The sequence below is a fragment of the Mauremys mutica genome, chromosome 7 (assembly GCF_020497125.1).
Source record: "Mauremys mutica isolate MM-2020 ecotype Southern chromosome 7, ASM2049712v1, whole genome shotgun sequence".
NCBI classification, from domain to species: domain Eukaryota; kingdom Metazoa; phylum Chordata; order Testudines; family Geoemydidae; genus Mauremys; species Mauremys mutica.
Window position 1 is genome coordinate 124,391,835 of NC_059078.1, and position 15,120 is coordinate 124,406,954.

The window sequence follows — 15,120 nt, forward strand, 5'->3', positions numbered from 1 at the left end:
AAGGTTAGAGACAGCTGCTGGGCTACAGCTCCCCTCTGCCCTTGGTGTTCGGGCAAGTCAGTGATTATTGTCATCGAAAGCCAAGTGTTTGCACGTCGTCAGATGGGGAAAGCCCATATTCTAGCCGAGATGAGTTTGGTGTCCACTCCTGCAAGGCCCACGCAGGGGCGAGGCCTGTCTGACCCAAAGGGCTGTTTCATGTGCGTACAGTTGGCGAGTCTTGCCCCTGTCATTTAATGCTGCAGCACTGGGAGCATTTCAGGTGCTGTAAGAGTTAAAATGTAGGAACTACATGCTCTGTCTGCCAAAGGTGGGAGCTGAAGGCGGGGCTCTGCTGGGAGTCCCACAAGTGGGATTAGGAGCCACCCATCACCTGGCACGACACCATCCCTGTTAAAAGTGATGCTTAAAAATACATTCGCCAGCTCACGCAATCTCTGGGGTGACAGTGGCTTTCCATGCACAGTAGCAGCATCACGATAACGTTTAGTAAGAAAATCCACATAACTCTGCCTCTGCACTGAGTTGCTCCTTTCCACAGCCGGCTGTCGGTGAGGATGCTGCAGTAGTGGCAGGGGAATTAACTCCAGTGCCATAACTCTATTTATATATTAAAATCTACACTATAGAAACAAATACAGTATTTGTGACTATTGGCCAAAATCTACTGGCGCAAGAGGATTGTTTGCTGCACACCAGCAGAGCGGCTGATACACCTGCATCAGCTGGGTGTGTGTGTGTGGCGGGGGGCAGACTATCTAGCTGCAGTTGGGGGTGGGGGTAGATGCTTACATTGCTACAGTACTTCATTGTGAAAATAATTAGGTATTAATTTAATGATGTTTCTGCTAGGAGCTTTTTTTCCCTTCTCCATGCACAGCCCAGCTTCCCCACCAGCCAGCTGGTGATATATTACAAAGAAAAGTAATGATGAAAAGCAAAAACCAACCCAATTTTATGTAACACCCCCCCCCCAGCTCATCTCCCCCTTTGCTTCTACCAGGTGGCTGAGCCCGTGGTTGCCTTTGCCCAGTTCCCGGGAGCAGCTGAGTTGCCCACGTTAGGCACGCAGGAGTGGGCTTGCTGTCTCCTGTGAAGAACGTGCCTGCTTTGTAACGCAACAGAGACCACAGAGAGAGCTCATGCCTCGCCGTAAGGATCATGCCTTGGACCAGCTCTCAGCCGGTACTAGTCAGTTTAGCAAGAGTGGCGGAGCTGGGCCTGGGTACTTAGGGCAGACAGCTGCTATTTGTTCAGCTGCTACACTTTCAGTTACTTAAAAATGTGAGGGCCCTTTTGTAGTCTGGCTCCACCTCAGCCACAGGCTTCCTCCTGTGAGCAGAGCTGAAAAGTATGTTGCACTCATGAAAAGGAGGCCGTGTGGGAAGTCGTGCTATTGGGAGCAGCGGCACTTTGATCATGTTTTGTAGCGAATCCGCATCATGTGTTACTGAGCAGAGCTACTTCCCGGTGTATAACAAAGCCTCTCCATTCAGTGCCTCTTGCGGTGGGGGGGGGGGGGGAGGAACGGACCTTGGCCTGAAATGCACATGGGGCCTGATGTGCCAATAACTAACTCGTCTTGCTCCCAGGGTTACCAGGTCACAGCGTCTAATAGAACTGCTGGTGAGTTTGCTTTGAGAGGCCAGCACCGAAAGCAAAAGGCCTGGGCCTGCACTGGCCACGCTCTCGTTGCAGTCAAGGGGCAGCGCAGAGCTACATGAGCTACAGCCGTGGGCCAAGGTGACTGAGCCCATGATCTGTCAATGCGAGACTGGGGCTGAGATGTGTGTTCTGGGGCCATTAACACTAGAGAAGCGTCTACATGAGCCACATCTTGCTTCCTTCTCTGCTGTGCAGCCCCCTGGAAAGCAGCCGGCCTGCTCCTTCGAATACTTCCCACCCAGCTGGGGCCTTGCTTGATCTCCCACTGAAGTCAATGGGAGCTAGCTGAGGTCTGAGTTACTGCAGAGAATTCTTTCCTGGGTGCTGGCGGGTGAGTCTTGCCCACATGCTCAGGGTTTAGCTGATTGCCATATTTGGGGTCGGGAAGGAATTTTCCTCCAGGGCAGATTGGCAAAGGCCCTGGAGGTTTTTTGCCTTCCTCTGCAGCATGGGGTACGGGTCGCTTTCTGGCGGATTCTCTGCAGCTTGAGGTCTTCAAACCGCAATTTGGGGACTTCGATAACTCAGACATAGGTTAGGGGTTTGTTATAGAAGTGGGTGGGTGGGATTCTGTGGCCTGCATTGTGCAGGAGGTCAGACTAGATGATCATCATGGTCCCTTCTGACCTTAAGAGTCTATGCAGTCAAGCCCCTCCTCCAAGTTGGTTTTATTAGTGCCGCATTCGAGTCTGTTCAGAGAAGCCTGGTTTCCTGATGGGGCTCGTACTGCAGCTGTGGACCAGGGAGACAGATCTAAACTGAGATGATTGCAGCCTGAGTGAGCCCAGTCGCCACCCAGTACTACACTGTCCTAGAAGGAGTGGTCAGAAGAAGGACTCACAATAGACACATACAATGGGTGGGATGCAGAGAATCTGGCCACTCTGAAACTGACGGGGCGGCAGCAGGAGCAGCAGCAAACCAGTTCTCTTCCTCCGGCCCTTGAGTGAGCGGAAGCTCCTTCGTTAAAACAAAGAAACAAAATCCATTTTAAGCCACTTTCTTCCTTTTTTGCTTGTTGATGACTAAGTGCGTTGACCGCCCCGTCACATCAGTGGGGCCAAGAGCATGTAATCACCACCCAAGTTGCCTTCCTTTAAAGCGAAGAGAGACATTTAACACTCTACCATAAAAACAGAGCATTTTTGGGGGGAGAGGGGGAGGTTGTGTTTGTAGACATTCTGCCTCAGTGTTTTTTGCAAGTGCTGAGTGAGGGGTTGGAGGAGAGGCCTTTGGCTTGTGAAACACTGACGGGAAGGGCAGGGAGAACTCAGGAGCAAGCATCAGTGCAGTGGGGTTACAGTGCTACGATGAGCCAGGCTGCTGGGGCACTGCTGCTGAAAATGTAACCCCATCACCTCGCTGGATGGCGACACGCAGAGCCATGCCCACACCAGAGTCTTTCGCAGGAACCACACGCTGCACACCCATCCGCTGCCCCCAGTGCATTTCTCCACTACCAGAAAGTCATGGGCCCATTCCCCCACCCCCCTCACGAAGCACTCAGCACATCGATTTCCAGCCACCGCTCACAGGAGAGCATCGAGCAAGCAGGGCTCCTGGGCGTTATTCTGCTACCAGCAAAAGGGTTTGGCTTTATAATTTATCTCCTGCCAAACTCGCCCTTTCACACCCTTTGCCGCCAGCACTCCTGCCGGACACCCAGCGCTTCTGAAAGGTCCACGCAGCCCTGCCCTTTTAAGAGGCTTTTGTGAAATGGGGTCAGTTGCCCCCAGAAGGCTGCCTTTCTTCTCTGTATTACTGCCACTCACCAGCTGCCTACTGTCGCTGTCCACTGGGCAGAAGCTGTGCCTCACCGCACCTTTCCCGCTAGCCCAGCGGCGGGGACATCCCTGCGCATGGTGTAGAAGAGAGAACGGCTCCAGCTGTTTTCTTGAGATTAAAATGTAAAACCCATTGGAAAGCGTGGTTCAGCTTGACTTCCCTGATGTGCTGGAGTTCAGCCCTCATTGGAGGCAAGGGGAAGTGGAAGAGTCGTCACCAGCAGAGCCTTCCCCTCCCTGCCTCCAGCCTCCTTGGGGTGGTTCAGATGTTGAATTTCACAAACGATGAATGAAGACAGAGACCCCCTTGCTCCTCTCACATCTACCCCCCCCTTGCAGTCCCCCCCCCAACCCATGCTGCTGTTCTAAGTGCTGCGATAAGTTTTGATGATATCCTTGATGGCCCGTCTGCAAATCGGGCAGCAGGCGTTGGCCATCTTCTTGAGTTTCAGCCCACACGGGTAGCAGAGACACATGTGTCCACAGGAATAAATGACGGTATCTACCATGTTCTCGTAGCAGATGGTGCACTCGTCCCCCCAGACTCCGGAGCCAGATGGGGAGATGGGTGACTCCGGCATGCTGACCGGAGAGTTTGGCGCTGTCCCTGAAATGCAAGGAACACAGTCGCTCTTTACTCTGTCATGAGTGTCTCAGGGTTAGGGAGAGAGGAGTGACTCGGTCAGAGCAGACGCCTGGTGCACCTCGTACTGCAGGGAGCACCCTGCACAGGCAGGGGGTAGAATGGGTGATTTAACAGGGCTCCTACAATAGCTTTTGCAGCTAACCATGTCCAATAGCTGAGGTCTCAGCAGAAGGTGAGAAAAGGCCATAATGCACCTGACTCAGGGCACAATGCTGCACCACTGAGGAAGGGAGAATTCCTCTGGGCTCTGCTCTAGCACATGAAAATCCCACACCCCAGATTGGCATCGTTCTGCCAACAAACCTGCAGTGCAGATACAGAAATGCTGACAGGAGAGGGCTTCGGGCAGCCTACCTAACAGCGTGCGGGGAGGTGGCATTCATATGCTGGCAGAAAACCACTTCTATTGGCGTATGTTGCGTCTACACGAGGGGGCTATGCCACCATAGGTGCTGTAGTGTAGACACAGCCTAAGAAATCTGTTTCTTCTGATAACAGGTCACAGAGTCTCCATGATGGGACGGAGGGTGGTCATGTGTTAAGGACACAAGCCTGAGAGGCAGGAGTCTTGTGCTTTATTCTCGGTTCTGCCACTGATGCACTGCACGGCCTTGGGCAGGTCACTCCCCCTCTTTGCGCCTCCTTTTCCTCATCCGGCAAATGGGCACCATAACTCTGAACCTAGCTCACCTGAGCTGTGGTGAGAGGCCCAATGTATGGTTGGAAAGGGGGCAGAGCTCCTGGTAAGGAAGGGGCTATACAAATGCAAGAGATTGTGAGGGTGCGTAACACCGCTTTTGTCATGGGATTAGTAGTAGAGCTGTGCAGTTTGCCTAGCGTTTAGGCCAATACACTGCAACAGAACAGCTGCTCACTGCACCGGGGGAACTGGCTGGCTGATCACACGCCCAGCTGGCCCACAGAGGGAGCGCTGCAGTGTCCAAACACTGTACAAACATTCACTGCGGAGGGCACATTGGGTTGGCTGCTGTTTAACGGTTGGAAGGGCAGAGCAATGGCGGCAGCAGCTCTGAGATTGGTGCATTGTTTGGTGACATGAGCAGGGGCCTGAGGCCTTGGGCAAGTAACAGCTTGTGAGTTCTCTGGGCAGGGATGTGCCTGGATGGCCTGGGCCACGACCCTCCTACAAACAGCCACAACCGCTCATGCAACGGGAATTCTGCCTCCCTCCCTCCCTCACGGAGAGAGTGTGAGGCTGGATGGAAACTTCTGACCTCCTCTGGGATTCATGGTACAGGGCCTGGTGCAGAATAGCAATGTAAGCAGCCTCCAGGAATCTCCCCCCGGGGCAGCTGCATTTCACAGGCGGGTGCACACAGTCTAGAAAGGTGGTTGTCCCCCTTTGAGATTTTTGATGATGAAAGAGGCTACAAAATTATTGCTGTCCAGTATCAAGGCATCTGGGCAGCTTCTATGTAAAAACATTCCCCTAGAGACGTCACGTGTCGCTGGCTCTTCTCCCTCACTCACTTCGGGAGCTGATACGTGCATAGATGGATGCCGCACCAATGGGCGTTGAACGGGGGACCTGGAAGGGTGGCAGGGCAGGACATGGCAGGGAACCACGACTGTGGGCGGGGCACACTCACCGCTGATGGAGCTGCAGAGCAGACCGGAGCCACACGTACTCAGGATTGGATCAGAAACCCCGCTGCAGAGAACCGTGGGGGAATTTGGGGCTGAAGTGGGAGAGCTCGGTGTAGATGGGCCCAGTCGCTCGGCCAATATGGTGGAACCTGGACAATAAAACAAGCACACACCTGGTTTTTAAAAAAGCTTGTCCCCATGTGATTATTCCAGACACTAGGCCCTGCTCCCGCACAGAGATACCTGCCCGGGGCTGGGCGTGCGTTGCTCCATCTGAGCCGTGTTAAGTGCCATCACAACGAGAGCTGGGGGTGAAATCCTGGCCTTACTGAAGTCAATGGGTGGTTTGCCATTGACGTCAGTAGGCCCAGACCTTAACCCTTAGTTTCCATTCCTAACAAACCCATCCTAAGCCAGGCACAAGACGTCGCCTCACCCCCTTCCCACCCCCCGAAGCTATCAGCTGGCCTAAAAGAGGTTTAAATGCACACCCCCACACACACCCCCACACACACACTGGATCCCTTTGAGCCAATGTAAAAGGTTCTACAGTTTTAAATGTCGCTTTTCATTAAACGTCACCCACAGCCTCACCCTCCCATGCCCCAGCAGCGTCACATCCAGGGCTGGGGCTGGGGCCAGCAGGAGAGGCAGCACGTGGCCGGCCAGGCTGGAGTGGAGCCCAAGGAGCGATCCCCTTGGTGATGAGTGCTGGCACCACCAAGCTCACGCCACGGCAATCAAGAGCCGCCTTCCCAAGGGCCGGGCAGGCAGAAAAGCGCGAGTTCTGCTCCCGGTCCTGCTCCACGTGCTGTGTGGCCTGAGCTGAATCATATCACCGTCCTTGGCGGCCCTTTCCTGTCTATAAAAAAGGCAACTCCTTTGCAGCTGTTCTGTTGTTCTCAGGTAACCCCCTGCCTGGCCATGGCCAGCTGGTGCTCAAAGGCAACAGACAGCAAATTAAGGCAGGCACTCAGACTGGGACATGAGAAAACAGGACAGGAAAGCTTTGTACCCCTAAGAAACCCTGTAGATAGGAGTCTGCCAAGCAGCCAACGGGGAAACCTGCTTGGGGCAAAGCAGCCCAGACACTGAGTGCTGCAGTAAGCAGATGCAACTCCCCTGACTGCGTGACAGGCCTGAGGGTGAGCCCGTCTTATGTTTGGGACGCCCCATCACAGGGCCCTGGTTGTGGAATCCTCTCCTAGTCCACACCTACATGCCTCCTCCCAGGCCACCAGAGGCAGAAGGTACTTGGCCCACAGTTTCCAGCTGTTTGCTGGGGAAGCAGCCAGCTCTGCAGGGGAGCCCCAGAGACAGCATTACAAACTCACGCCGGCTCAGCCTGCTGCTTGTCCTGTTGCTATGCTAATAATCAGCTGAAATGTCTCCCCAGAGGCAAATACAGACAATCACAGCTGGTGACAAGGGTTCCGCCCCCCTTCCCCGCCCCTGGGGAAGGTGGCTGGGGTCTGCTGGGGAACCATACTACCAATGGCTGAGGGAGGATGGCTAATGGGGAGCCGAGCAGGCACAAAGGAGCAACTGGTTTGTCTGGAGTTCCAAGGTGTTCAGTCTCTTGTGGAAGAGACACCAGGGCTAGTTCCCGACCTGAATTTCAATACCCACGGACGCTTAGCTTCCTTCCTGTTTCCATACATGGAGCTGAGACAGCGGGCTCTACAGCACAGTTCAATGAGTCGGCTTTCAAGTGAAAAAGCACCAGGAGGCCTGTGGGTAGCACCTTGCTTCAATTTCCTTCAGCGGGCCGGGTGAGGCTACCTGCACTTGGTAGTAAAACCAGGCTAGAAACAAAACCTAGAGTCCAGCAGGTTGAGCCACCCAAAAGCCTCCTGTAGACAACTGGCATTTAATCAAATGGCCATCAGCCAGGTATCGGACCCATATTTAATGTATCCAAGGTGCACTGCATGAGACGGGCATTGGATGGGAGACGCAGAAAGAAAACGAGCCTGTTCTGCCTCAGTTTCCCTGTTGACACCACCGAAGAGCACGTGAAATGAAGGCCTGGCCCACCTGGCTCACTGCGTGTGGAGTTACTTGGCTCACCTCTACCTCTGTTAAACGCCTTTCCTACTTGTTACATTCCTGCTCTGACAGCGTGCACGTGCCTCTGGTAAACAGCCAGCTAGGCAATACAGCCAGAACATAGGACTGGGTCGCTGAAGAACAGGGACTGTAGGTTCTGTTCCTGCGCTGACACAGACGTGCTCTGCGACCTGAGTCAAGTCACCTAGGGAGGCTTAGGCCCAGAGGCGATTTGCGAAATGGAGATAAGGGAGGCGTTGCATGGCTTAATTCATCAGTGTGGTTAAAGTGCACTGAGTTCCTCAGAGGGCAGCTACCATGCGAGGGCAGCTACTAAGCTGTCTTTGGAAAAGTCAGGCAGGCACCTTCTTCTACACCGAAGTGAGCAGCGCCGGAATTCCTCTGCCGCTGTCAGCTGAACTGTTCCTGAAATACGCTAGGACACCATGGTACAGCCCTCTTTCCCAGTCACTTTACTGTGCACAGCAAGTCTTTCCAACAGATCATAAAAAGCAAAGGCCTGTCTCCGCTGCATGGATGCTGAAGATCTCATGGCCATGGCCCTTTTCATAAGAGAAGGCCTTTCCCGCAATGTCCTTGATTGTACTATGCCTTTCCCTCTCTCGGCAGCGTGCTGTGCACCAGATGGCTGTGGGCACCACTCTCAGAGGTGGCTGCATTTCAGTAATGCTGTTTGGCTGCAGTCTTGGAGGTGACCGGCGGTAAGAGCAGCACGACGCTTTAAGCAACGCGAGTACTGAAAGTCTGTCTCTCCTTTACACAACTACCTCCTCGCTTGGAGATGTTGCTGAGGCTAAACCTCTGCACATAGACCCCCCTGTAGTAACGCAGCATTTCACACTGCCAAAAAGGTGTGTTTAATACGTACTAACAAGCTACCCAGTGTCATAATGTTTTATTAGCTGTATTGCTGTGTGCTGTTAAACAGCTGCTGTGTTCCATCCCACAAGTAGCTGCGTTTCAGCAATCCCTGTGTATTTTATTATATGAATGATATTACTTAGCACGTATCGTGTACATCACATCTTCAAAGCGCTCTGGAGAAATTTTAACTGAATTCTTCTCAGAGCATGGTGAGGTCGGCCGATCTGACTGGGATATTCAAAGGGATTTGGGTGCCTAACTTGGTTAGGTTCCTTTGAAAATTCCTGCTGCTATCCTGTGAGTGTCTCAGTTTCCTTGGAGACAAGTGACTTTCTGACTTGAGTGAGCTTTGTCACTGGGAGCTGGATTTGGGTCTCTGGGTAGGACGGAGCCTGTCAAGCCATCGCTGGCCATAAGGGCTGGACATGTCCTGTTAAATCAAGGATTCTATGCTGCCTGTAAGAGAATTTTAATCATCTTGCTCCAAACCATACGGGGCAGCCATGTAGATTATAAAACTCAACATCTCTGTGTGTTTTTATTTTAAATTGGGATGGTTAACACAGGCAGCCAACAGATCTTGGGAATATTACCTGGCACGGTTCATTGCTCTTCTCAGAGTGCACAATACAACCAGCAGGGGACTTGTTCCTTACACCCCTGGCGTTTTACCCTTATGGTATCAGCTAACACCAAACCATGCCCTCTGCACTGTCACATAGCTACTGCGGAGCCTACAGTAACCTAATATGGCCAGTCTCAGCCTGCATGTGACCAAATGTTTCTGTCGATAACTGCTGCCTTCTCCTGGGACATTCTCTGTAACCCTGGTGTGCGGGGGATGCTTCACACACATTTCATTACCTTTTTGGAACATTTCAGCTCCTTCACGTTGATTCTGCAATGTGCCAAGGCAGGACTGTCAGGGAGCTGACACTATTATGAGAAATGCTGAAGGAACCAAAAGGTCCCTTTCTGGGAACAACGCAGCTCCAGGACTGCAGACTGTCAGCTTAGATGCTCCCATGTTCCAGACCTGCTGTGATTCCCAGCCCTGTCATTTAGCCCTGCAACCAACCTTCCTCCCTTTATCCTGTTTTCATCTGCCACAGACAATATAGTTTGGTGACTCTTCCTCCCATCTGATAGGAGGAGGCACCTCAGAAGCTGCAGTTCTAACCAGCTCAGTCGGCGTCTGCACAGTGTTCTCTGTGCTGCTTCACAGAACTGACAAGGCTGCTAGGTCTGCAGGGACCTAGGGCATCAGCCTTGTTCTGAAGTGCACATGACATGGGTACGTTGGTGTAGATCATGGCCTCCCTCCACTCTGCCTGCTCCCTCCTCGGGAAATATACAAGAATGCCAGCCTGGTGCTGAGAGATGCTCAGCACCCACATCTTCCATTTAAGTCAGTGGGAGTGGCAAGTGTTCAGTATTTCTCAGCCCCCTGGAGAACCTATTCCTCAGGCTTGGGAAGAATAGATCAGCTGTGTGTGTCCATGACACAAACTTAACACTCTGGAGTCGTTGGAAGTATCAGGTTGCCGCCGGCATGTTATCCATTATGCTGCCCTTGCCGAGGGTCGAGATGATCAGATTATTCTGTTCACGGTGGGTGGGAGGCGCGGGGAGGAAGGGGGGCAGGCGCTGATCTGTGGGGCCGGCTGGCAGGCAGGAGGCGCTGGGGAGGTGGAGAGGAGCTGATGGGGGGGGCTGCTGGTGCCCCCCCATCAGCCCCGGGGCACCCACGGAGTCGGTGCCTATGCTCAGATGAAAGGCAGAACTGGAGCCTGGAGGGTTGGCTACACAAGGAAGTGAAGGAGCTGAATAGAGCCTATGTCCATAGACACCAGCAATGGACCGTCTCCAGTCTGATGGATGATCTAGCAGTAAACGGAGCTAATGGCTAATACATACTGTAAACAAGCCCAGCAGGGCATAGATCACAGCACAGTCACCTTACGCACAACAAAGAGGAACATTCACTAGCCAGAGGCGTTTACAAAACCCTGCTTCTCATCCAGTCAACCTGGATGACGTTCCCATCATCAGGCTCAGGTCAGGTTTTGTTCCTAACAACAGCTGACAGCTCACCTCATTAAACTGAAAACAAACACAGGCAGCTGAATGCTCTTTTCCTGGGCTGGTCAGAGGCGCCTCTAATGTTACAGACCATGTACGAGATGAAGAAGATCGTGGTCGACAGCCATTGGCACATTAGAACTCTCCACAATCAGACTAAAGCTAGGCTCTGCTGGAGACAAAGCAACGAACACCCAGGGAACTACGGCTCCCACCCCCACACCCGGTACCTCACCACTTTCTGCTCCCAATGCAAGGCTCTTTGCTTTGACCTTGCCTTCTCCAACATAAATATATAGCAACCGGTCTATTCAAATAGCCCTACCAAAACAAGCCACTCCGTCGTGCCCGTTTCTGCCCCGGCGGGAGAAGAAGCCACACATGACAGCTGCTAGTCACGTTGATTAATGCACTGCTGGAAGGCGCTCAGATATGCCAGTGTCGCGTGTGGTATAAGAACCACTACAGGACACAATAGAATTACAGTGATTAATTCTAAACACACACGTACATTCAAGACCGAACCCTGCCATCGTGTGTGTGAACATGGAACTCTACGGGACCAGCTGTGTACATCTGAGGGCAGGATCTGGGCCTTTAAAATATCAACAACTCTAAATATTGGAACATTCTTCTCCTTCCGAGACGACTAACTATGGCTTGCAGGGCCTGATCCGAATCACACTGAACGCGCTGAAAAGACGCCCATTGACTTCAGTGGGCTTTGGATCAGGCCCATATACCAGTAGGTTTATTCAGGGCCGCCCGGGGGGGGGGAAGAAGTGGGGCAATTTATCCCAGGCCCTGGGCCCAGCAGGGGCCCCCACGAGAGTTTTTCGGGGCCCCTGGAGTGGGGTCCTTCACTTGCTTTGGGGGCCCCGGAAAACTCTCACAGGGCCCGGGCCCCCGGAGCTTCTTCTGCTCCCGGTCTTTGCCAGCGGGAATCCTGCTGCTCCGTGGCCGAAGGACCCCCCCGCCGGTGAATTACCGCCGAAGCGGGACCCGCCGCTGAAGTGCAGCTGGGTCTTCAGCGGTAATTCGGCAGCGGGGGGGCCCTTCCATTCCGGGACCCGCCGCCGAAGTGCCCTGAAGACCTGCGGCGGGAGCACCCCACTACCGAATTACCACCGAAGACCCGGCTGCACTTCGCCGGCAGGGGACCCCCGCTTTGGCGGTAATTCAGTGGTGGGGGGCCCCCGCCGTGGGTCTTTGGGGCACTTCAGCGGCAGGTCCCGGAGCGGAAGGACCCCCGCCTCCGACTTACTGCCAAAGTGGGGGCCCCCCGCCGCCGAAGACCCCAGGCCCCCAGAATCCTCTGGGCGGCCCTGGGTTTATTGACACCATTTTCAAACCACTAGTATCAGATAAAGGCCAGTGCTGATTGAACAACAGGTAATAACTATCCTCTGCATTTCTGCAATATCTCCATGAGAGGATCACAAAGCTCCTAACTTTTAAATGAATGAATCCTCCCAGCCCCCCTGAGAAGGAAGAGAGTATAACTGTTAATTGCATTACTAAACCCATTTGGCAGAGAATACTTAAGCCTGACCAAGATCCACAACAAGGATGCTTTGGCTTTTGATCCAAGTGACAGGGCATTCACCAAAGGGAACATCAAGCGCTGGGTTCCCTCTCAGCAGAGATCAGTCACAGCCTACGTTTTTCCCAGCATTAAGCAGCCTTTTCCTTGCTCAGGCTCTCTTTCGCCTGTGGCTGTTGAGAATTGGTCTCCGGGGCTCTGAGCTCCTTTAGGGAAGGTGCACTGTTTGAGGAGAGGATGGCTCCTAAATTGGGAAACAGTGCAGCAAAGACAATACAGTATGTATAGAATTATCAGGGCTGGAAGGGACCTCAGGAGGTCACCTAGTCCAATCCCCAGCTCAAAGCAGGACCAATCCCCAGACAGATTTTTGCCCCCAATCCCTAAATGGCCCCCTCAAGGACTGAGCTCACAGCCCTGGGTTTAGCAGGCGAATGCTCAAACCACTGAGCTATCCCTCCCCCAACAGAACCCAGATGCTATGGTGATGGACTCCTAGAAATGTGGGAAATAAACAACATTGCATGGGAAGTCTAGTCTTGAACACAGCAAATTCCTGTATTCGGTGGTTTTGCAATGCGAATCACTCAGATGCCCTAGCAATGGCATAGGCCAAGTAATTAAATGGTAACGAATGCTCAAGGCAAGATTACAAAAGTGATTCATTTAAACGCCCCCCCAGCCCCTGCCCCCTGGCACCTTGCCAAAAGATCATAGAATCTCAGGGTTGGAAGGGACCTCAGGAGGTCATCTAGTCCAATCCTCCTTTAGGACTAAAATTTGCTGGACTGGATCTCAGCTGAACGATGGGGCACTTTTGAAAGTTTAAGGGAGATCCCTTGTGAGATTGAGGGGGAAAGATACACTTGTATCTTTGTACATTGTAAAGAAATAAAGCTGAGTTCCAGGCTTGCTTTTCACAGTTACCTCAAAAATGGGCAAACACTGAGATCGGCTGTTGTGCTTATCGCTGACCAGGCCCCTGAGAAAAACCAGATGGACACCACTAGTGATGTGTCGTGCAAACATTTCTTTCAAAGCTGTTTGGCAGGTGCTTAATCAGATGTGAGTAGAGATGCTCTGGGATGGTTGTGGGTTAGGCCAGGGGGCGGTGGAGTAACTGCCATGAATCTAAAGGCTTTGTAATGCACTTCGCGCCATGGTACCTAACCCTGGAATGGCTGACACAGGGGGCCATGGCCATTTCCCAGCCCAGAGGCCAGGATAATGGCAACGGAGTGAGCTCTAGGGTGGCTTCATCAAAAGCCCTTCAGCCTCAATGGACAGATATCCAGTCACTGCATGGGATTGGGACCAGGCCTGTGATGCCTAACATGCTACCACGGTGTAGGAGGATGGTCTTAGTGTATGTGCAATGTGCCTCAGGCAGAACGGGACCAGGATTCATCCCCAGATTTGATCCGCTAGTTGGATCATTGGCTTCCCCGGTTTGGGCCGGGTACTGACAGGGAGTGCCATGTAGGGTGACCGGATGTCCCGATTTTATAGGGACAGTCCTGATACTGGGGGCTTTGTCTTATATAGGTGCCAATTACCCCCATCCTGATTTTTCACCCTTGCTGTCTGGTCACCCTAGTGCCATGTGAATGCTGATCCATGGACAGTGAGGGAAGATTACTCAGCACTTGTACAGGGAAAGGGATGTAAAGCATTACTGACTCACTATCTCCTTTCCCTGATCACTAGCTACAGCATTATACACCCTTGTATACCTTCAAAGCCTAACCTACAAGCCTCGAATGCACAAGACTCCCTCCAAGTCAGCGGGGTCTGCTCCTGGAAGTCTCACAGAAATGGACTCCACATGCTTAGAACTAACACTGCTTTGAAAATAAGTTGGAAAGAAACATTTATGTCGTAGGCTGGTGCTTTCTCTTTTAAATAGGAACAACACCCCCCCCCGCTTTGCTGAAAGAACAACAGTAGTGAACATGGGACCATCCGTGCTTTGTGGCAGGATCGAACACTGTAAATGCTTTGTGGCAGCACACAACGCCCCTGGCAAACACTAGCTCAGGCGGTTGATTCGGTTTCAGTTGTTTGCATTACCTGCCAATGCTTTTATGAGTGTTAGTCAAGCATCATAAACATAACATTCACCCAAACGGTACAACCTGCAGGGCTGTATTTATCAGGGATGTTCTTAGTCTGCAAACTCAAACTTAGGTCTTCTTTCTCCATATATTGTCAGCAAACCACCATCTCAATTCAGCCTTACGCTGTCATTATTTATGGGGTTTTTTTAATGGGCTTGTACTACCAGGGACTGGACTGGCCTGCTAAGTTTAGACCTTCCCCAAACAATGTAGTCAATGAATATTCCACCCTGGGTGCCACTTTCTCATCATCTGTGGTAGAAGCAGAAGCTCTTGAAGGAACCGCAACCTTATATGACCTACAGCTATGTCTCCACTGTGCATGTCATTGGCATTTTGACTGTCCTTCCCTCCCATGTGTAACACTTCGGCTGTGTAAAGCGCCCATCCAATAAAGACCGGTTAACAACCTTATCGTAACTGGTTCTTCTAGAGGTTTTGTCCAGGTGGATTCCATTTCTAGCATGTAGCACATGCTGCCTACAATGGGGGACTTACACACCACAAATAGGAGCCACAGCCAGAAAGACTCAAAGGAGAACCGATCTTTGGCTACAGTTTTAAACTGGGATTTTCAAAGGTGCACAAGAGCGTTTGTTGCCTAACCTCCATCGTAGTCCAATGGAAGTTGGACACCTAACTAGCTTAGATAACTTTAGAAATCCCACCCTTCACTTTTACTTGTTAGGAGCCAGATTTTTCTTAAAAAAACTCAGCAGCTCCCCTAAAAACACACACACA

General features: G+C 52.2%; 1 protein-coding gene across 4 annotated transcripts in view; it reads right to left on the minus strand.

The window, feature by feature from the left end:
- Positions 1–2,177: 2,177 nt before the first annotated feature.
- The window catches only part of NEURL1 (neuralized E3 ubiquitin protein ligase 1), a 234,844-nt gene continuing 221,901 nt past the window's right edge, over positions 2,178–15,120 (minus strand). For 2 of the 4 annotated variants that reach the window (XM_045025913.1, XM_045025912.1), the window contains exons 5-6: positions 5,706–5,852; positions 2,178–4,056 (exon numbers count right to left, since the gene is read on the minus strand). In XM_045025913.1, coding sequence (XP_044881848.1) covers positions 3,815–4,056; positions 5,706–5,852 — 389 coding nt within the window. In that variant the 3' untranslated portion in view covers positions 2,178–3,814. The remainder of the gene's footprint in view (positions 4,057–5,705; positions 5,853–15,120) is intronic. The other 2 variants (XR_006581334.1, XR_006581333.1) reach the window with 2 other exon arrangements.